This window comes from Martes martes, assembly GCF_963455335.1.
Source record: "Martes martes genome assembly, chromosome: 5".
NCBI classification, from domain to species: Eukaryota; Metazoa; Chordata; class Mammalia; order Carnivora; family Mustelidae; genus Martes; species Martes martes.
The window spans coordinates 86,381,144-86,402,822 of record NC_137892.1 but is presented as its reverse complement, the minus strand read 5'-3'; the positions used below and the strand labels follow the sequence as shown (position 1 = coordinate 86,402,822).

General features: G+C 41.0%; 1 protein-coding gene across 5 annotated transcripts in view; it reads left to right on the top strand.

Annotated features, from left to right (window-relative positions):
- Positions 1–21,679, top strand: part of ARHGAP26 (Rho GTPase activating protein 26) — a 437,763-nt gene that overhangs the window by 329,684 nt on the left and 86,400 nt on the right. For all 5 annotated transcript variants that reach the window (XM_080803878.1, XM_080803877.1, XM_080803876.1 and 2 more), the window contains exon 18: positions 1,497–1,656. In XM_080803878.1, coding sequence (XP_080660004.1) covers positions 1,497–1,656 — 160 coding nt within the window. The remainder of the gene's footprint in view (positions 1–1,496; positions 1,657–21,679) is intronic.

The following is a 21,679-nucleotide window of genomic DNA, read 5'->3' as shown; positions in this document are numbered from 1 at the left end:
TCTCCCTTGATGGGTAAGAACTTGGCCGTCTGCATTAATGCTTTCAGAAACATGATACAGCTCTGGGTAGATGGGAAGCTATGTAAGTAAATCAAGACATTTCACCAAGACTCAAAAAATGTTTGCAAAATATTTTTATGTGGACCAGAAATAGGCCAGTATATCAGTGGCAGCTCTCCTTGTTTAGCAGTCAAAAAACAAATTCTCTTAGTACCTGGCTGGTTCCACGGTTAAAAGTTTGACAGACCTAACCACTCCCTGCCCCTTTTAGTGGAGAAAGTTTTTATGGCATTAGACTTTTAGCCCTAGAAAATTATAGAAAGGTCTATATCTGTTGATAAAATTGGTTGGTGTAGTAATTTCAGTGAAGTCTCAGTTTCACAACCAGCACTTAAGGCAGTAGAACGTCTTCTCCTCCTACAAAATAGAAGTATTCAAGAGAAACAGTACAGGCATTTATAGAATTGTGTGAAAAAATACTCTCTATAAATAGCACCAAATGCTAAGGAGGTATGTCTGTGCAAACTGCTATCTCTGTCCAATTTCTCTCTAGTCTCTAGTAATGAATAGTTTCCTTTTTCTAATAGGTGATTTAGGGAAGCCCCTTATATTTTCTTAACAATACTAAATTGGGCTTAACTTTTAACTTATTTGTTGTCAGTAGATAATTTGTATATTTTTAGACACAGGGCCCGCAAATGAACAATTGAGTTTTATGGCTAGGTCACAGTGGCCAGGTTTGGAGTTCATACTCATGTTTTGAGTAGTATTTATCCAAAAATATGTGTATGTATTTAGCAGATTACTTAGATACAGCTACTGCTGACTCTGTGTGTTCTTTAGACTTTGAGTATGTGACAGTATCACATGGATACACGGTAGTACATTTTTATTTGTTTATGCCACATGTTTCCCTTAATGTAAGCCACATGTTTAATGCGATGGGGTTTAATACTCTGAGCCCAAGGTGCTGAATTTCCTAAGATCTTTTCATCTTAAAAATTAGGTCTGTTTCATGCCTGTATTTACAAATGTGCTAAAGCCATCAAGAGTTTTTATATTTGCATTAGAGAAAATGCTAAAGATCACAATGGTTTAACCAGCAGCGAAGTATAAAAGTCATAACTAAGAGAGACGAGCACTTAGCTGGATTTGCAGAGCAGGGATTCAGATGTGTAAACTTTCACATTTTGGAGGGCAGCTGCTTTGGTTGGTTGGTTGGCTGTTGGTTGGTTGGTAGGCAAAGCAAAATTGGGTAAAGGAGTGTCATGTCCTGAAAGAGCAAAATAGCTGGAGTACTGAAGGTTTCTGAAAACTGTGGAGGACAAAAAATACAAGTAGAGAAGTCTCTCTTTGGACTCGAAGACATCTTAAGATGTCCCAGAGACTGGCTCCTATCAGATGAGGAGTCTGAAGATAGGGAAGGCACGGGGAAGTCAGCTATCTATTTGTACTGTCTTTCTCTCATCTGTGCCTTTTCTTTTCCTTCCTCCCAGTGTTGCTAACAACCACAAGCAGAATTTGATGACAGTGGCAAACCTTGGCGTGGTGTTTGGACCCACCCTGCTGCGTCCTCAGGAAGAAACAGTAGCAGCCATCATGGACATCAAGTTTCAGAATATTGTTATTGAAATCCTAATAGAAAATCACGAAAAGGTAATATATCACTGGTTACTGTGAGTGAAGAATTTTCCTTGGGGGAAAGCTGAGTTGGAAATGGCATTCAGGTTGATGCAGGTTCCTATTGCTAATGCCTCTTACACCATGAAGCTGCTGCTGATGGTGGCGATGTTGCTGATGGTCATCATCTTGTCATGGCAATAGGGGCCAAATGGAGAGTAGGACAGCAGTGGTGGTTATGGTAGTGGTAGTGGTGGGCAACATTGGTTGAGCATTTCTTCTGTACTGAGCATTGTGCTAAGTGCTTTATATGGGTTGTAACTGTATCCTCGTAATAATCCAATGAAGGAGGGACTCTTACGAGCTGCCTTTAGAAAATGCCCCTTACTCATTTTTTACGTGGTCGTCTTCTCATGAATTTGAGTTTTTTTCCTTAACATTAGGGAGAGTAAACTTTTTTTTATCTATAGTGCAAATATTTTTCCTAATCTGTAGTTTACCCTCCCATTCTCTAAATGGTGTGATTTTTCATACTGTGTGTGTGTTGGGGGGAGTTTATCTTTTCTTTTAGGGCACTGGAGTTTCTTGTCCTTCTTAAAATGATCTCCCTCGTCTCACATAATAAAGTATGTCAACACAGAGCTGCCCTTACAAAACTTGGGTGGGGGCCATGAAGTTTTATACATCTGTCCCACCTTAGTTTCTAGTAGCACATCCTTAAGAAGTCTCTCAGAACTTATAGGGTTCCCTAAAACACCATTTGACAGCCACAGTGCTGGGACATAATAAAAAATAATTTTAAAATGTTGTCCATCCTAATTGAAAACTCTACCTAGAATGGTGATTTAATTGTGCTAGATAATCTGCAAAATAAATCTGTAATCAGACCACTTTTTATCACTTGTCTGCACTGAAAATACTCTAACATAAGCCATCATCATCTCTTGTCTCGATACTACAACAGCATCCTAATTTATTCCCTTCTCCTACCCTTGGCCTATTTTTTTTTAAAGATTTTATTCATTTATTTGTCAGAAAGAGAGGGAGAGAGAGAGCACAAGCAGGGGGAGCAGCAGGCAGAGAGAGAAGCAGGCTTCTGGCTGAGCAAGGAGCCTGATGTGGGGCTTGATCCCAGGACTTTGGGATCATGACCTGAGCCGAAGGCAGATGCTTAACTGACTAAGCCACCCAAGCACCCCTTGGCCTGTCTATTTTGATAACAGCCACCAGAGTGGAATTTTTAAAGTACTAAATGAAATTATATCGTTTGTCTGCTAAGAACCTTCCGTGGCTTCCTGTTTCAGGGAATGAAAGTCAGAGCCCTTACAAGAGCCTAGAAGGTCCTACCCTGGCTCTGCTCTTGCCTCTGTTACTTACCTCATCTCATCTATGGCCTGCTATTTTACTTCACTCCTGTGGCTGCTTTGACTGCTTGCTGTTCTTACACATTGCAGCATGCCCACCTCAAGGCCTTTGCAGTTGTTCTTCCCAGTACTTGGAACAGTCTTCCTCCATGTAACTTAATAGCATACTTCCTCACCTCTTTTAGGCCTTCTAAGTGAGGCCTACGTAGACCTCTCTATTTATTTATTATTATTTTTTTATTATGTTAGTCACCATACAGTACATCGTTAGTTTTTGATGTAGTGTTCCATGATTCATTGTTTGCGTATAACACCCAGTGCTCCATGCAATACGTGCCCTCCTTAATACCCGTCACCGGGCTAACCCATCCCCTACCCCTTTCCCCTCTAAAACCCTCAGTTTGTTTTTCGGAGTCCATAGTCTCTCATGGTTCACTTTTGGGTTTTCCACATAAAGTATCACAGCCTCACTCAAAAAAATAGAAAAATCCCAAATACACAAACTATCTTTACACCTTAAAGAACTGGAGAATCAACAACAAATTAAGTCTAACCCATGAACGAGAAGGGAAATAATTAAGATTAGAGTAGAGAAACCAGTGAATTAGAAAAAAAAATTCAGTAGAATACATCAATGAAACTAGAAGCTGGTTCTTTGAAAAAATTAATAAGATCAATAAACCACTGGCCAGGCTTATCCAAAAGAAAAGAGAAATGACCCAAATTACTAAAATAATTAATGAAATGGGAGAGATCATGACTAACAACAAGGAAATGGAAACAGTCATTACAAATTTTTATTAACAGCTATATGCCAATAAATTAAGCAACCTGGAAGAAATGGTTGCATTCCTGGAAACCTATAAACTACCAAGACTGAAACAGGAAGAAATTGACAACCTGAGTAGACCAATAACCAGTAACAAGATTGAAGCAGTGATCAAAAACCTCCCTAAAAACAAGAGTCAAAATCCTCTCTATTTAAAATTGCATTTAGTCCCGGGGCACCTGGGTGGCTCAGTGGGTTAAGCCTCTGCCTTTGGCTCAGGTCATGATCTCAGGGTCCTGGGATCGAGCCCCACATCGGGGCTCTCTGCTCAGCGGGGAGCCTGCTTCTCCCTCTCTCTCTGCCTGCTGCTCTGCCTACTTGTGATTCTATCTCTCTCTGTCAAATAAATAAAATAAAATCTTAAAAAAAAAATTAAAATTGCATATAGTCCCAACTCCAGCATTCCCCTTTTCCCTGATACTGTTTTATCTCACCCTAACACTTGGCACTTCCTAGTATAGTACATAATTTGCCTAGTAATTAAATATGTTGCCTTTCTGACCTCTACTTCTTCATATATCATATCATATATCATATATCTTCATATATCAAAGAAGATATATGCTGCTTTCTTTGGATATATCCACTTGGATATATGCAGGACTTGTGTGTGTTTTGTTCACTGCTTTGTCCCCAGGTCCTCAGTAGGCACTCAGTACGTATGTGTTGAACAAATGGGCTCCTGTGGTATCTGGCCTCCAGAATGGCTCCAAGTGACCCTTGTCTCCTGGTATCCACTGCTCTGTGTGTTCCCCTCTCTGAATAGGGGATCCCAGTATTGATCCCAATGTGATTAATAGGAAATTACAAAACTAATGGAGAGAGATCAGATAAGAACTTGCGGCATTTGCTTTGACTTCTGGACTTGCTCACTCTGGGGGAGGCAAGCCACCACATTGTAACGGCAGTCACGCAACCCTGTGGGGCGAAAGTGCAGCTTCCTACCAACAAGCAGACCAATTGGGCCACTATGTGAGTGAACCACTTTGGATATCAATCGTTTAGTCCTGTTCAATTCTTCAGTTGATGCAGCCCCAACTGACATGCGTGCAAACTCGTAAGAAACCGGTGAGCTCAGCCCCTCCTGAATTCCTGACTCATAGAACCTGGGAGAGACGCCAAATGTTTTAAGCCACTAAGTTTTTGAGGTAATTTGCTGTGGAGCATTAATTACTACTAAAGAAGCTCTGAATATAACTTTCCCAAAGTAGCAAGTATCCTGCAAAGTTGTTTAGGGCATGGCCCCCTTTTACGTGGTTAATAAAGTGATAGGAAATCAAATGATTTATTTGAAGAAATTATCTTTTCTCTATTCCAAATTTTGGACCTCCATCTAACCACCTCCCTCAAATATAGTTAAATCAGGTATAGGTAAACTTTATGTGATATATGAGAACCTGTGAAAAATATAATTGAATAGCAGTTAAAAATGTTTTCTACAGAGCAACCATCTGGATTCAAATCTGTCACCTCTTTCTGGTTCTGTGACCATGAGCAGATTACCTAAGCTCTCTATGCTCGTAAAAGTACTTTCAGTAGTCTAACTGCTGGAACAAATAACCCCCAAATATCAGTAACTCAGGAGGATAGAAGTTTATCTCTTGGTCATAAAAGAGTTCTCTGTGGGTATTACAAAGGTGGTAATTAAGCAATCCAGGTGCCTTCCATCTGGTGGCTCCGCCCTCTGCTCTGCAGATCTCTGCAATCAACTAGTGGGGGAAAATGAGGGAGTCTGTAAGACTGGGAAAGATTGTATGGACTAAGCACAGAGGAGGCTTTCCCTATTTTCTTCCATATTCCATCGGTCAGATGTCAGTCCCATGATGACATCTAACTGTAAGGAAGACTGGGAAAGCAAGCTAACTATGTGCTCAGAGCTAGGGGAAGCGAGTTGGATGACCAACTAGCCAGTTTGCCACATTCCTTCAATTGGTTTTCTCTGAGGATTAAATAAGGTACAATATGTAAAGGACTTAGCCAAGAATCTGGCATGAAGTAAGGTTTAATAACTAAACCATTGTTTTTAGCACTCTTAACAAAGGGCCCAGAAAATAGAGCTCAAGTTTGTTTCTGAACGTCACATGTCCTCCCTCCCAAAATAATACTTTTTGTAATCTGATCTTTTCTTGAATAAAATATTAAATGTTGAGACAGATATGCAAAGAATGAGCCGTGTAATTATGTTCCATCTCCCCAAATGGGCCATATTTAAGCCTATAATAGGCAGTGTCCAATGATTTTTGAACTTGCAACTCTTTTTGGTGTCTTTGGCCTTTCAAAGCCAGCAAGCAAATTCAAAAGTAGCATGTAAGAAAAAAGGACCAGAAAGTTCTAATAACAATATTGAAACTTGTGTAAACAAGCAACCATCCTGCCTAGGGCACAAAATGCAGAAATAGAAATGAAATATGAAGTGCATGGCCAGGCCTGTAAGTATATGGGCAAGAACTGGTAGGAAAATACTCATCTGGTTTGGTGGGTTATAAATTATATTACTCTCTGCTGTGTATTTGTTAAGGTACATACAGTATTAAGGTATTATAGTGCTTCATTATATATTCCTTTTCATTAGTCTATGCCAGAGAGTGGATGAATCACATTTAGGGTTTATGTTCCTGTGGAAGCCAATGATGAAAGAGTATGAGTGAAAACATTTCTGGGATGAAGACAGCCCCAGAGTGCCTGTCCCCAGTCCTGAAGGAGCTAGTGTACCACCTTGATAGAGGTTTTTAATCTGGGGTCCATGATGGGCCAAAGTTTGCAAAACCTGGATACGTACATTCTTCTGGGACAACGTCCTTCATATTCATCAGGTTTGTCTTTCTGGTAAAAACAATTTAGGGTAAGGCAACTAGACTACTTTTTAAATATAGCTTTAGGAAAGATGGCGGAGAAGTAGCAGGCTGAGACGACATCAGGTAGCAGGAGATCAGCTAGATAGCTTATCTAACCATTGTGAACACCTACAAATCCAACGGGAAATCGAAGAGAAGAAGAGCAACAATTCTAGAAACAGAAAATCGATCACTTTCTGAAAGGTAAGACCTGCGGAGAAGTGAATCCAAAACGACGGGAAGATAGACCCCGGGGGGAGGGGCCGGCTCCCGGCAAGCGGCGGAGCAACAGAGCACAAAATCGGGACTTTTAAAAGTCTGCTCCACTGGGAGACATCACTCCAGGAGCTAAACCGGGGGGAAACCCAGGCGGGGTCAGCATAACCCCAGGTCCCGCGGGGTCACGGAAGGAACGGGGGTGTCTGAGGGCCACGGAGCTCACAGGTATTGGAGCGGGGAAGCCGGCTACAGTGACAGAGTCGAGGACTGAGCTCTCAGCCCGGGGTTACCTTGTGCTGGTTGCAGGCTGGGTGGGCTCGGAGCGCGGCCGGAGGCCACGGAGACGGAAGCGACCGGGCGCTTTTCTCCAGGCTCCAGCAATTGACTGCTTTCCTCAAGGCGCGACCCCAAGCCAGGGAGGCGGGGTGGTTGGGCGCTTTTCTCTAAGGGCGCACTGAGGAGCGGTACCCCAAGCTCTCGGCTCCTCCGGGCCGGAGATTGGGAGGCCGCTATCTTCATTCCCGTCCTCCGGAACTCTACGGAAAGCGCTCAGGGAACAAAAGCTCCCGAAAGCAAACCCGAGCGGATTACTTAGCTCGGCCCCTGGCAAGGGCGGTGCAATTCCGCCGGCGGCAAAGACACTTGAGAATCACTACAACAGGCCCCTCCCCCAGAAGATCAACAAGAAACCCATCCAAAACCAGCTTCAGTCACCAAGAACAGCAGAATTCCACAGCAGGAGAAAGCAAATCTTATCTGGACAAAATGACAAGGCGGAAAAACTCACCTCAAAAAAAAGAACAAGAGGCCGTACCGAAGGCTGGAGACCTAATCAATACGGACATTGGTAATATGACAGATCTAGAGTTCAGAATGACAATTCTCAAGGTTCTAGCCGGGCTCAAAAAAGGCATAGAAGATATTAGAGAAACCCTCTCCGGAGAGATAAAAGCCCTTTCTGGAGAAATAAAAGAACTAAAATCTAACCAAGTTGAAATCAAAAAAGCTATTAATGAGGTGCAATAAAAAATGGAAGCTCTCACTGCTAGGATAAATGAGGCAGAAGATAGAATTAGTGACATAGAAGACCAAATGACAGAGAATAAAGAAGCTGAGCAAAAGAGAGACAAACAAATACTGGACCACGAGGAGAGAATTCGAGAGATAAGCGACACCATAAGACGACACAACATTAGAATAATTGGGACTCCAGAAGAAGAAGAAAGAGAGAGGGGAGCAGAAGGTATATTGGAGACAATTATTGGAGAGAATTTCCCTAATATGCCAAAGGGAATAGACATCAAAATCCAGGAGATGCTAAGAACGCCCCTCAAAAGCATTAAAAATAGGTCCACACCTCGTCACCTGAGAGTAAAATTTACAAGTCTTAGCGACAAAGAGAAAATCCTGAAAGCAGCCTGGGAAAAGAAGTCTGTAACATACAAGGGTAAAAACATTAGATTGGCAGTGGACCTATCCACAGAGACCTGGCAGGCCAGAAAGAACTGGCATGATATATTCAGAGCACTAAACGAGAAAAACATGCAGCCAAGAATACTATATCCGGCTAGGCTATCATTGAAAATAGAAGGAGAGATAAAGAGCTTCCAGGACAAACAAAAGCTGAAAGAATTTGCAAACACCAAGCCAGCTCTACAGGAAATATTGAAAGGAGTCCTCTAAGGAAAGAGAGACCCTTAAAGTAGTAGATCAGAAACAGAGACAATATACAGTCACAGTCACCTTACAGGCAATACAATGGCAATAAATTCATATCTCTCAATAGTTACCCTGAATGTTAATGGGCTAAATGCCCCAATCAAAAGACACAGGGTATCAGAATGGATAAAAAACCAAAACCCATCAGTATGCTGCCTACAAGAAACTCATTTTAGACCCGAAGTCACATCCAGATTTAAAGTGAGGGGGTGGAAAATTTGTACCATGCTAATGGACATCAGAAGAAAGCTGGGGTGGCAATCCTTATATCAGATCAATTAGATTTTAAGCCAAAGACTATAATAAGAGATGAGGAAGGACACATACTCCAAGGGTTTGTCCAACAAGAAGACCTAACAATCTTAAATATCTATGCCCCTAACATGGGAGCAGCCAACTATATAAACCAATTAATAACAAAATCAAAGAAATACATCGACAGTAATACAATAATAGCAGGGGACTTTAACACTCCCCTCACTGAAATGGACAGATCATCTAAGCAAAAGATCAATAAGGAAATAAAGGCCTTAAATGACACACTGGACCAGATGGACATCACAGATATATTCAGAACATTCCATTCCAAAGCAACAGAATATACATTCTTCTCTAGTGCACATGGAACATTCTCCAGAATAGACCACATCCTGGGTCATAAATCAGGTCTCAATCGGTACCAAAAGATTGAGATCATTCCCTGCATATTTTCAGACCACAATGCTCTGAAGCTAGAACTCAATCACAAGAGGAAATTTGGAAAGAAGGCAAATACATGGAGACTAAACAGCATCCTTCTAAAAAATGAATGGGTCAACCAGGAAATTAAAGAAGAATTGAAAAAATTCATGGAAACAAATGATAATGAAAACACAACAGTTCAAAATCTGTGGGACACAACAAAGGCAGTCCTGAGAGGAAAATATATAGCGGTGCAAGCCTTTCTCAAGAAACAAGAAAGGTCTCAAATACACAACCTAACCCTACACCTAAAGGAGCTGGAGAGAGAACAACAAAGAAAGCCTAAACCCAGTAGGAGAAGAGAAATCATAAAGATCAGAGCAGAAATCAATGAAATAGAAACTAAAAAAACAATAGAACAAATCAACAAAACTAGGAGCTGGTTCTTTGAAAGAATTAATAAGATTGATAAGCCCCTGGCCAGACTTATCAAAAAGAAAAGAGAAAGGACGCAAATAAATAAAATCATGAATGAAAGAGGAGAGATCACAACCAACACCAAAGAAATACAAACAATTTTAAGAACATACTACGAGCAACTCTACGCCAACAAATTTGACAATCTGGAAGAAATGGATACATTTCTAGAGACGTATAAACTACCACAACTGAACCAGGAAGAAATAGATAACCTGAACAGACCCATAACCAGTAAGGAGATTGAAACAGTCATCAAAAATCTCCAAACAAACAAAAGTCCAAGACCAGACGGCTTCCCAGGGGAATTCTACCAAACATTTAAAGAAGAATTAAGTCTTATTCTCCTGAAACTGTTCCAAAAAATAGAAATGGAAGGAAAACTTCCAAACTCATTCTATGAGGCCAGCATCACCTTGATCCCAAAACCAGACAAGGATCCCACCAAAAAAGAGAATTACAGACCAATATCTTTGATGAACACAGATGTGAAAATTCTCACCAAAATACTGGCCAATAGGATCCAACAATACATTAAAAGGATTATTCACCACGACCAAGTGGGATTTATTCCAGGGCTGCAAGATCGGTTCAACATCCACAAATCCATCAATGTGATACAATACATTAATAAAAGAAAACGTAAGAACCATATGATACTCTTAATAGATGCTGAAAAAGCATTTGACAAAGTGCAGCATCCCTTCCTGATTAAAACTCTTCAAAGTGTAGGGATAGAAGGCACATACCTCAATATTATCAAAGCCATCTATGAAAAACCCACCGCAAATATCATTCTCAATGGAGAAAAACTGAAAGCTTTTCCGCTAAGGTCAGGAACACGGCAAGGATGTCCGTTATCACCACTGCTGTTCAACATAGTACTAGAAGTCCTAGCCTCAGCAATCAGACAACAAAAAGAAATTAAAGGCATCCAAATTGGCAAAGAAGAAGTCAAACTATCACTCTTTCCAGATGATATGATACTATATGTGGAAAACCCAAAAGGCTCCACTCCAAAACTGCTAGAACTTATACAGGAATTCAGTAAAGTGTCAGGATACAAAGTCAATGCACAGAAATCAGTCACATTTCTTTACACTAACAACAAGACAGAAGAAAGAGAAATTGAGGAGTCAGTCCCATTTACAATCGTACCCAAAACCATAAGATACCTAGGAATAAATCTAACCAAAGAGGCAAAGAATCTATACTCAGAAAACTATAAAGTACTCATGAAAGAAATTGAGGAAGACACAAAGAAATGGAAAAATATTCCATGCTCATGGATTGGAAGAGCAAATATTGTGAAAATGTCTATTCTACCTAAAGCAATCTACACATTTAATGCAATCCCTATCAAAATCCCATCCATTTTTTTAAAGAAATAGAACAAATAATCCTAAAATTTATATGGAACCAGAAAAGACCTCGAATAGCCAAAGGAATATTGAAAAAGAAAGCCAAAGTCGGTGGCATCACAATTCCAGACTTCAAGCTCTATTACAAAGCTGTCATCATCAAGACAGTATGGTACTGGCACAAAAACAGACATATAGACAATGGAACAGAAGAGAGAGTCCAGAAATAGACCCTCAACTCTATGGTCAACTAATCTTCGACAAAGCAGGAAAGAATATCCAATGGAAAAAAGACGGCCTCTTCAACAAATGGTGCTGGGAAAATTGGACAGCCACATGCAGAAAAATGAAATTGGACTATTTCCTTACACCACACACGAAAATAGACTCAAAATGGATGAAGGACCTCAATGTGAGAAAGGAATCTATCAAAATCCTTGAGGAGAATGCAGGCAGCAACCTCTTTGACCTCAACTGCAGCAACTTCTTCCTAAGAACATCGCCAAAGGCAACAGAAGCAAGGGCAAAAATGAACTATTGGGATTTCATCAAGATCAAAAGCTTTTGCACAGCAAAGGAAACAGTTAACAAAACCAAAAGACAACTGACAGAATGGGAGAAGATATTTGCAAACGACATATCAGATAAAGGGCTAGTATCCAAAATCTATAAAGAACTTATCAAACTCAACACCCAAAGAACAAATAATCCAATCAAGAAATGGGCAGAGGACATGAACAGACATTTCTGCAAAGAAGACATCCCGATGGCCAACAGACACATGAAAAAATGCTCCACATCCCTCGGCATCAGGGAAATACAAATCAAAACCACAATGAGATACCACCTCACACCAGTCAGAATGGCTAAAATTAACAAGTCAAGAAATGATAGATGCTGGCGAGGATGCGGAGAGAGGGGAACCCTCCTACACTGCTGGTGGGAATGCAAGCTGGTGCAACCACTCTGGAAAACAGTGTGGAGGTTCCTCAAAAAACTGAAAATAGAGCTACCCTATGACCCAGCAATTGCACTCCTGGGTATATATCCTAAAGATACAAACGTGGTGCTCCGAAGGGGCACGTGCACCCGAATGTTTATAGCAGCAATGTCCACAATAGCCAAACTGTGGAAAGAGTCTAGATGTCCATCAACAGATGAATGGATAAAGAAGAGGTGGTATATATACACAGTGGAATACTATGCAGCCATCAAAAGACATGAAATCTTGCCATTTGCGACGACGTGGATGGAACTAGAGGGTATCATGCTTAGCGAAATAAGTCAATCGGAGAAAGACAACTATCATATGATCTCTTTGATATGAGGAAGTGGAGATGCAAGGCAGGGGGGTTGGGGGGAGGTAGGAAAGAAAAAATGAAAAGATGGGATTGGGAGGGAGACAAACCATAAAAGACTCAATCTCAAAAAACAGACTGAGGGTTGCTGGGGGGAGGGGGGACGGGAGAGGGTGGTGGGGAAATGGACATTGGGGAGGGTATGTGCTATGATGAGTGCTGTGAAATGTATAAACCTGGCGATTCACAGACCTGTACCCCTGGGGATAAAAATACATTATATGTTTATTAAAATAAAAAAAAAAATAAATAAATAAATATAGCTTTAGGTTTGGTCTGGTACAAAATGAGCAGTTCCTACCTTAGGCTCCTACCTTAGGCTTAGCCTCTGAAGTTCACCTAATAGGAATCCTAGGCATCCATGGCCATGCTGTGGCCCCTGCCTTTCTGGAGACAATGCTTTGGATAAATTTCTCCCAATAGAATTGAACTGTGGTCATCAAATCCAGAGTGCTCTTAATGTCCTCAGATGAATATTGTCAGAGACATGTTCTTTAAAATTCACACTATTAAGATCTTAGTTAATATTTAATGGGCATTCCCCTAGGCTTGGCTGTAATTCTCTAGATATATGGACACACATACAGAAATGTCCATGAGTGACTACTTTTCTAAATTTAGTGTCACAAGTTGGACAAAATTCTGAAACCTCACTTGAAGAAATGCTTTCCAACAGCATCTTTTTGTCCTGTCTGCCAACAAGAAGCACACGATAGTATATGCACTCTTCCTTGAAACAAGGTCTTAAGGGTATGTCCCCCCACATTGACTGGTATAATAGTCTCTCAGGTTGTTAAGAACATTTCGTGTAAGGTGTTTACTTGTTCCCTTGGAATAAAATTAAGTAATAGTAGATAGAAGTAATAGATATAGTACTGAAAGAGGGTATAGCAGCCCAGGCATCTAGCAACTGGAGCCACTTAGAGAGAGAGAGAGAGAGAGAACCATAAGATGCCTGTTATAGTTAAATCTGTTTCTGCATAACAGATCATCTCCAAGCCTAGTGACTTATAACAGCAAGGAATTTTTTTTCCCTTTCGATTCTGTGGGTCAGATATTTGGGGAGGGCTCCTGTGTCTCCCATATGGTATCTGCTGGGGTGGTTTGGCTGCAGCTGGGTGTTCCAAGATGGCCTTAGTCTGCATGTCTGAATCCTTGGTACTAGCTGTCAGCTGGGACACCTTGATCCTCTTCTCTGTGGCCTCTCTATCTCCATGTGATCCTTTGTCACTTGATAGTCTGGGCCAGATTTCCAAGGGGGCAAACACAGAAGCCACAAAGCCTCCTAAGGCTTCAGCCTGGAATAGACCAGAGTATTGGCTTTAGCACATTCTGTTGGTCAAAGCAAGTCACCAGGCCAGCCAGGTTGAAGGGGTGGGAAAGAGACCGCACCTCTGTCTGAGAGAAGCCGTGTGCACCTAGAGGCGAAGGAGCAGTTGTTAGCTGCCATTTGTGCAGGTGTTCTGCCATAAGGGCTCCCTCCCCATGCCTGGCAGGTTTGCTTGTAGTTCCTGTTGGAAAAAGCATTGCTTTCTTTTCTTTTTTTTTTTTTTTAAGATTTTATTTATTTATATGACAGAGAGAGGCACAGTGAGAGAGGGAACACAAGCAGGGGGAGTGGGAAAGGGAGAGAAGCAGGCTTCCTGCTGAGCAGGGAGCCCGATGTGGGGCTCAATCCCAGGACCCTGAGATCATTACCTGAGCTGAAGGCAGATGCTTAATGACTGAGCCACCCAGGCGCCCCAAGACATTGCTTTCTTATGAGAGGCTTGTGCTGAACATAGGCAGTTCCTCAGTATTTCTTACAGAAAGCACTCTTCTCAGCATTGCCATTTTTTACACAGCCAGGGGGCATCAGACATTTGGTGATACTGACAAATCAGTCCTCAAATACCCTTTGAAAGATTCAATATGGAGAACTAACTCATCAATGTCTATAACTGGAAACACATCTTTGTTGTTAAAATTGACATTTAAAAGAGGGGGATAGGGAATGTCTGCTAGCCAGAAAATTCAGTTTCTTTTACCTGATGAAACATCTCTTTTCAAAGAGAAGAAAAATTAATAAAAAGAGAGAAGGAGAAAGGTTTCTGTGTTTGAACTGGCTAAAGCATACAGCCAGAAACTCTTGGCCTTCGCCTCCCCTGGCAGACCCAGTGAGAAGAGTGATGTTTGGAACAGTTGTAGGAGATAAATATCCCACAGTAAGTGGAGGCAGAGAGGAGAAAGCCAGAAGATAGGGATTATGTTTGGGGGCTGGTAGGGATCTTCCTTTTTCCATGTTTGGTAATACATATTGATTGACTTACTCTGTTGACAGTAATGGATCTTTGTAAGGTACATAGTTTAGATGTAATAACGGCAGTAGTAGTTAACTTTTATTATAGTTTCTTATCCACAATATACTGTCCTAAGCAGCTTTGTATCCATCATATCATTTAATTTTTATAAGGTCAGTATTTTTGCCTCTAGTTTACAAATCATGAACCTGAAGTGCAAAGAGTTTAAAAAAAAGCCTTTAGGAGAGAACTAGGTCTGAACTGCTTTCACAACCCAAGGTACTGAAATCTGTTCTAGTTTATCTCTGTGCCATGCATTTATTGAGCATCTACTACTGGCTGAAAAGGAGTAAGATGGGACCTTCTTCCCAAGGCCCTCCAATTTTATCAGGATATGTCTAAGCATGATACAGCGTGCTTAGTGACATCCAGTAAGACGAGGCAAGTGTATGGCATCACTGAGGAGAAATCACTTAATTCTACTTGTACCAGGCTCAGACAGATAAAGACATTTCTAGGCAGAGAAAGAGTTTAGATATGAGTGACAGCCTTCTAGGGATTAGTTAACTTATGTGTATTAAAATGACATGGTTGTGAAAGAACATGGGTTATATGTTAGCAAGTGGTGGGAGATGCTACCACACAGTTGGCTTTAGCCCATTGTCAGGGACTTGGAAAGCTATGGAAAAGGGTTTGCGTTTACTCCTGAAAAATGGAGCATTCAAGTTTCCGAGTTTAAAGGGGTGAAATGATTATATCATCACTTTAGAAAGACATCCCTGGAAACTGAACCAAATTGTACTCTGATTATTGATATCAAAATCACTTGTTAAATAAAGCACAAAAATCATAGAGTTGACTGTACTGTTATAAACTTGTGGCTTTATATAAAAAAAAAAGTCTCAGAGTGTCACTTTTGACTTACAGCCTTTACTTTTCACAAGGTAGAGTAAGATCCTAATGGCTTTTATTTGGTTCTTCTTGCCAGACTTTTAAAGGGAAATTCTAATTTATGGCATCATTTCCCTTCAATGACTCCATACTTTTGGTTCTTGGATTAAGTGAGACCTAGAGAAGAATAGTCTTCAGAGACTGGATTTTTTTTTTCTTTTTCTATCTTTTTTTTTTTTTTTTTTTTTTTTACATTGTAGTCGGATATCAAAGGGGAAAGATTTTAAGACTTTAGTTCTTTCCATGCTTGTTTTAAGGTAACAATGCATTATATAAAATTACCATTTCTGTATGGAGACACAATCTTTGCCTAGCTCATAGCTTATCACTCTGAGCCTTGAAACATCAAGCAGGCCAATATTGGGGTTATAGTGGAAGTTACCAAAATGTATATGCTTCTAGTTAAAATAAAACAAAATGTTGAGTGCTGTCATTGTCTAAGATTCCCCTACACCCAGGAATTTTGCTACTTAAAATAGTTTCCTTTTATTTTTTTGGTTAAAGGTTACCTTGCCAGTAACTTTGAAAATTTTAGATGTTTGGGAAAGAACAACCATACCAAGGAAACAGACTACCTTTTTTTCTAAGATTTTATTTTATTTATTTGACATAGAGAGAGAGGTCACAAGTAGGCAGAGAGGCAGGCAGAGAGAGAGGGAAGCAGGCTCCCTGCTGAGCAGAGAGCCAGATGCGGGCCTCCATCCATGGACCCGAAGATCATGACCTGAGGCAAAGGCAGAGGCTTAACCCACTAGCCACTCAGGCACCCCCATACTACTTTGTTTTTATAGTTTCGGTTAAATGTGAAATCTCAGATTAATAATGTATATGTGCATGAGTTTTATCTTCCTATTAAATTCCAACCTGTAAGGGTAGGATTGGACCCACTCATTGTGTAATGGTCCACATTTCTTTTGGCTGTGGCACTCAAAAGGGTTTTTGTTTTTGTTTTAAGATTTTATTTATTTATTCATTTATCAGGGAGAAAGAAAGAGAGCACAAGCAGGGGGAGCAGCAGGCAGAGGAGAAGCAGGCTCTCCACTGAGCAAGAAGCCTGATTTGGGACTAAATCCCAGGACTCGGGTATCATGACCTGAGCTGAAAATAGGTGTTTAACTGACTGAGCCATGCACGTGTCCCTCCAAAGGGTTTCTGTACATGAAGCAGAGTGTGGATGTGCTCATGTGCCTAAGCACCACATGCTTTTATCACTATTGCCCCTTTTTATGCCTGTTGTTCTTTTACAAAAGAAAGCATCATAATTCCTTTCCCAGGTCATCAGTTTGCTTTGTAAGAGGGAGGAATGTTGATCTTTGAGTTGTTAATTCTTAGAAATGCCCAAAGATCAGTGTCCCCTTTCGAAGTATGTTAACTTTTAATCCTGTCAGTCAAGGAGAAGAGCCTGGTAAGCATGCATGGGACCCCACTAAACACCTAGTATAAGCACCAAGTGCTAAGCATCCCTGCATTCCCATTAAAATGGTAGTGTCTTTTGGTGCTGTTGTCTTGATCTGACTTGATTTTCACCCACCAAGCTACCTTGACCTGCTTTTACCAAAATGTTGGTGAAATTGAAACCCATTACACCACTATTGGGGTTTGTGCACAAAATGTCCATCAGTTAGTGAAGTATAATTGATTTGAACAGTTTCTGGCAACTGACAAGTATTTGGCAGTTTTATTTCATGTTCTTGATATTTCAACTTAATGATGATGATGAAGAATGCCTTGATGCTTTACTACATTAAGATAATCTCTGGTGCTGTTGCCTGCTTGGGAAGCTAGTTTTGTATCTTATGGTCATGGCTTTTTTTTTAATGTGTTCATTGATTTTCATTTTTTGTTATTTTTCCTTCCATTGGTTCCCGAGTATGCTCTTTTTGGTCTGCCCTTGTGAGGTTTAAAAGTAAGCTAGATTTACTTATATGCAGGACTGGAGTGCTTCTTTCACAGGCCTTTTTTCTTTTTTTGAGTGTCAAGTGCTGTGCAAATTACTCTTCTTTAATGCAATAGGGTTGTGAATCTGAGCATGTATATTCCTTCCCAATAAGCTCCAGATAAACTGAGTACTGTTTGAATTATGAAGCTCCTTTAATATAGCTTAAATAAGGATGGGGTTTTGTTATGTTTTCATCTATTCCTCCATGGGCAAAGAGAACGGGAAGGAGAAACTTTCTGGAAATTGGGAAAATCACAGCATCCAATGGATGACCATGCATGCCATCTATCTATATATGCCCCCAGTTCCTAAATGGAATTGGTTTCTTTTGAAGGACTTTTTTTTTCTCTGAAGGACTTTTAGTAAAACTTCCCAAACTATTTTCTAAATTGTTGATCCCTCTGCCAAAATGCTAATATCAATAGGGTATTGGGCTCCCACTTGTCCTTAAAAACCCTGTCACTGTAGCCTATGAATTTGGCTTTTTAACAGTTGCTGTAAATGAGCCCTGCTAATAAGACTTGCCCAGCTTTCCCATGGAAAGGCGCTGGGTTTATAGCTTCTCAGGCCCTAAGCAGCCCTGCTGCACTGTGTCATGAGAAGGAGAGGGCAGTGTGTGAGCCCTGCTCTGTGGTTCCAGCCCTCCACTCCCAAAGCAGAAACTCCACATTAAACAAGGCCAGATTTGTTTATCCTTTAATACTTGGACCTCGTGCATCTGTGTCTCAGGAAAATGCTCAGTCTCTTCTGTTTTGCTTTGTTATCCTCAGGCCTCTGTCATTGATTTATTGTCTCAGAGCTACTTAGCAGTTATAGACCAGGAACTCTTTATCATGATCTAATTTTCCTCCCATAAATATCACAGCACATAATAAAGAGTGCACCCCACACATTATAGGAAGGCTCCTAATCCTTGTAAATTACAGAAGCATGTGATGAATGGGATCACAAAAGGTGTAAAAATGTGTATGTGCCACCGCTAACAACAAATTTTGCAAGTGGCAGTGGTCTACAGTTGTCGGGATGGGCCTCAGGCAGGCAGGGGGATGGGCAGTGAAATTTGGATTTTGTAGACAATGCAAGGGAAAAGAACAGCAAATTTTAACATTGCTGTAAGCAGTTAAGATCGATGTTTTGCAAAGAGCAGTAATTAAATTTGCACTTATAAATTAAATCCTCGTGTCCTGACTGCAAATAATTCATTGTTGAGTCTCCAGTTATTTCTCTTCTTATACTTTTTTATTGAATGCAGTAATGTCTCTTGAACATGGAGTGTCAAACTGTGTTAGGTGCTTTGGTCTTCACCACACTTCTGAGAGTTTTTACAGATGAGGCATCTGAAGGTCACAGAGTTATACAACTTGCTCAGAATCATAGAACTACTAGTAAGCAACTAAAGTCAGATCCATTGGACTGTAAAACTTGGAATCTTCTTATTTTGTCCTATGTCTTTCAAATTAATAATAGGTATAAAACCACACATGGGTAATATCCAGATGGTCATGCTAAGTTCCAGTTCAGCTGCATTCAAGTATGTGACCTAGGACAAATCAGTTTATCTCACCGAGTCTTAGGTTTCTCACCTTCATGATGCCAAGAATAATAGTACCTTTTTTATAGAGTTCTTGTGAGTAAAATAATGAGAAAATTCATGCAAATAGCAGGATGAACACTCAACAGATTTTGGTTATTTTATTGTCATTATACCACTACCATTTCTTGTCCACTCATTGCTAGGTTCTAGCACTTACTGTGCCTTAACTTTTCAATGGCTCTGTGAGGCAGGTATTAGATCCTCGTTTGCACAGGGAAACAGGCTCAGAGTTGTTGAGGCTCTCGCCTGAGTTGAACCCAAGTCTGTCTAGCTCCAAAGCCTCTTTGCTTTCTACCCATATGCTGGCTATGAATTCCTTTGTTGGACTTTTTGTGGTGATATGGCAATGGTGCTGCTATCAGTGATGGTGAGATCACTACAGTGTCACTGTAGATGTTGCCCACTGAGTAAACAGCAGAACCCAGACCGGGCCTGGGCCTGTGTGAATCCAGAAGCCTGACCGCTCTCCCATGTAGCTTAAAGGGAAACAGAAGCTGGTATTTATGGGTCTGCTAATTCCACTTACAGGAAGCTTGAAATTGGGAATACTTGGAAGAGATATGCAGAGTTGTTGTTGTTGTTTTTTTAATGTTACAGTTTTACTCCTCAGTAGCTTCCAGAAGGCTTATGGCCTTCCCAATAACTTTTATTTCTAAAGGGTTCCTAACTCAATTAGTAAGTTTGGACAGAATTAATAGGGCACTTGGGACACAGAATAAATCCCCCTCTTTTATGTTAATTTGGAAAGTCTCTGTGAAACTTGTGAATTGTTCCAGCCACGTGGTAGGGCTCCATAAATCCATTGGTCATAAATGATAGGAACCCACACTTGCATCATTTGGCAGGGTCATTTCTACAGTGATTCTTCTTAATAGAATGAAGGAAACTTCATTTGATTTTCTTGAAATTACCTCTTCCAAACAAAATAGACTTGGAATAACCAAGGAAACTGTGAAAAATTCAGGTTGTCATCAGAATTCCAGCTTGAGCTTTTAGCACAGAGACAAACCCTTGGCCTGGCTAGAAAGTGCCAGACAGTAAGCAGGCTTTAAACAGCTTGCATGTGTTCAAGTTTCAGAGTTAAGTGAACAACAGTAATTTGGAGCATGATTTTCCAGACTCCTTAATGTAAGTTTGTATCATCTGCTCTGACTTGTTCACATTTACAGAGGTGCCCTTGCACTCTGGAAACATCTGTAACCACTGCATTGATAGTCTTGTGTCTGGCACTTGACATTTTGTGGTGTGAGAGCAGCCCCATCAGAACTCTTGAGCAGCCTGGGCCTGGCTTACGGTGATGGCTGGAGAACTGGCCTTTGGGACTGTTGGTCTCACCTGTGGTGAAAATCTGCTAGAACTGGTTCTGGTATGGGCAAACAACTTCTCTTTTAAAGAAACCTACCAGTATGCAGAACGAACGACTCTCCTGGGTTCCATGTCTCTTCCTGCTCAGCTGTGTGTAAACATTGTTTTGGAAGCAATTTTTCATGCATCTGCCCAAATCTGCAGGCTTTCTTCACAACCTATTCTTTGCTTCTCCAGCATTTCATGCGGTTTTTAGGAAGGACTGTAACCTCACATTCTTGGTGATAGTTGAAATTAAAATGTGTATCCATTCTCTTTGTGTCCACTGTAGTTGCCCAACAAGCTTATTTCCAGTTAGGAAAAGAGAAACAAACCTTGGAGACTAGACATAAGGGGGTGGTGGGCCATCACAAGTCTGAATTCATTTTCAATTAGGGATGGCTGAGAGTGTTATTCTTGAGGACAGAGGCAGAGGGGTGCTAAGAGATACCGTTATTTGTTGTAATCCTTGCTTGTGCATTTGGGGGGCATGGCTTCTGGAGTGAAGATTGGCTGGAAAAGCTGAGCTGAATGAGTAATGACAGCTGAGTAAGTGGAGAGTGCAGATGTGAGGAGCTGCAACCCTGCATTCCAGGTCCAGCCCCTCTCCTGCTTCGCTGTGCAGCAGGCAGGTCAGGAGATCTCTCCTGTGGCGTGCTCACCCTACTTAATATCTGTGGCTTAAAGCCGTGCAAAGTGCCTAGCATGGTGCCTGCCGGGCACAGACACTCACATACAGAAGCACGGTTTAAATGTCAGTGATAATAGTGCACCATGAGGTGGTCATCTGGGAGCAGGCTTGCAGCTCAGCATTGTTTGGGGAACACAGGAAAGGGGGGAGAAGGCCTCTTAGAGTCTGTAGTCCTTGAGCTCGACAATAACCATAGTTTCTCTTTGCTTCCCTTGCAGAACTCAGGAGACTGTACATGTACATAGCACCAGTACTTATTTTTAGGGGTGCCAGCTACTCTGGAAGCTAGGACATTTCTGTTGTTTTTGCTTAAGTCCCCTTCTCTTCTTACCCCCTCGCCCCACTTGAACTCAGCTATGTTGTGATTCAGTTTATTTCGTTGAAAATTCAGTCCCCTAGGGAAAATATGATAATGCTGT